Raw genomic sequence first — 1,032 nt, forward strand, 5'->3', positions numbered from 1 at the left:
TGAAGTTATTGACCCACCAGTTTTGTATGAGCCATCAGAAACTGATGATCCACTTGAAATGGATGATCTCCCGGAAATGGATGATCCTCCTGAAACGGACGTACCAGCTTTGTTTGATAAGCCTGATAAAGCTGATCCTCCTAAATTCATTGATCCACCCAAATTCATTGATCCACCAAGTTTGACTGACATACCTGTTTTGGCTGATATATCAGCTTTGGCTGACCCAGCCTTTTCCATTCCATCTAAATTTACCCGCATATTTCCATTGGCAAACTGGCTGCCATGTTTTTTTATTTTATCATGAGTTTTTTCTTTGAAAATTGTTTCAACGTGACTTTCAGTTATTTTCATTTTACTGTCTTCGTTGGATAAAGTATTTGATTTTCCGCTACGCATTGCACCACCGTCAACTGAATGATCATGGTTTTTACTATTTTGCAACTGATAATTATTTAAATCAAGGTTATTTTTCAGACTAAAATATTTGTCGCTAGTATGAACATTTGATTTGTCAACTAAAACATTTCTGTCTCGACTGCCATGATCATTTTGTCCACGCAACTTTCCCCCGTTCGGAAATTCGTTCATTTCGCCAATAAAATTTTCATTTTCAGTGACAACTTTTTCTTTTTCATCAACATGAATGTTTTTGCCAAACGTTTTGTCCCCACTAAAATGACTTTTTATTTTGCCAAAACCGCTAAAATCAGACTGATCGTGACTTCTACTTTTTGGAGTTTTAATGCCGATTTCATGACTACCTCCGATCTCAAAATTATCATGTATTTTTCCATTACCAATACTGCCAGATTTATCATTGGTTTTACTTTTCTGGAACTTAAAGCCATTTTCACGACTACTTTTTTCTTTATCAAATTTCACAAACATTTCACCAGTTTTTTTTGATTTGTCTAAACTTCTGTTATCGCCATCCAACTGTTTATAATCGTGGCTTTCATTACTTTTATCTTTTCCAAAAGCGAATTTTGGACTAATTTTAAATTTACTTTCATCAAAAGAACCGCTCAC

At 34.8% G+C, this 1,032-nt stretch overlaps 1 protein-coding gene across 1 annotated transcript; it reads right to left on the bottom strand.

Annotated features, from left to right (window-relative positions):
* Positions 1–17: 17 nt before the first annotated feature.
* HELRODRAFT_184798 (hypothetical protein) lies at positions 18–891 on the bottom strand (the record flags this gene model as incomplete). The annotated part of the gene is made up of 1 exon (XM_009026200.1): positions 18–891. A coding segment is annotated over one exon (874 nt), but the record flags the coding sequence as incomplete, so codon positions are not given.
* Positions 892–1,032: the final 141 nt, after the last annotated feature.

The sequence above is a fragment of the Helobdella robusta genome (genome assembly GCF_000326865.2).
Source record: "Helobdella robusta unplaced genomic scaffold HELROscaffold_4561, whole genome shotgun sequence".
NCBI lineage: Eukaryota > Metazoa > Annelida > Clitellata > Rhynchobdellida > Glossiphoniidae > Helobdella > Helobdella robusta.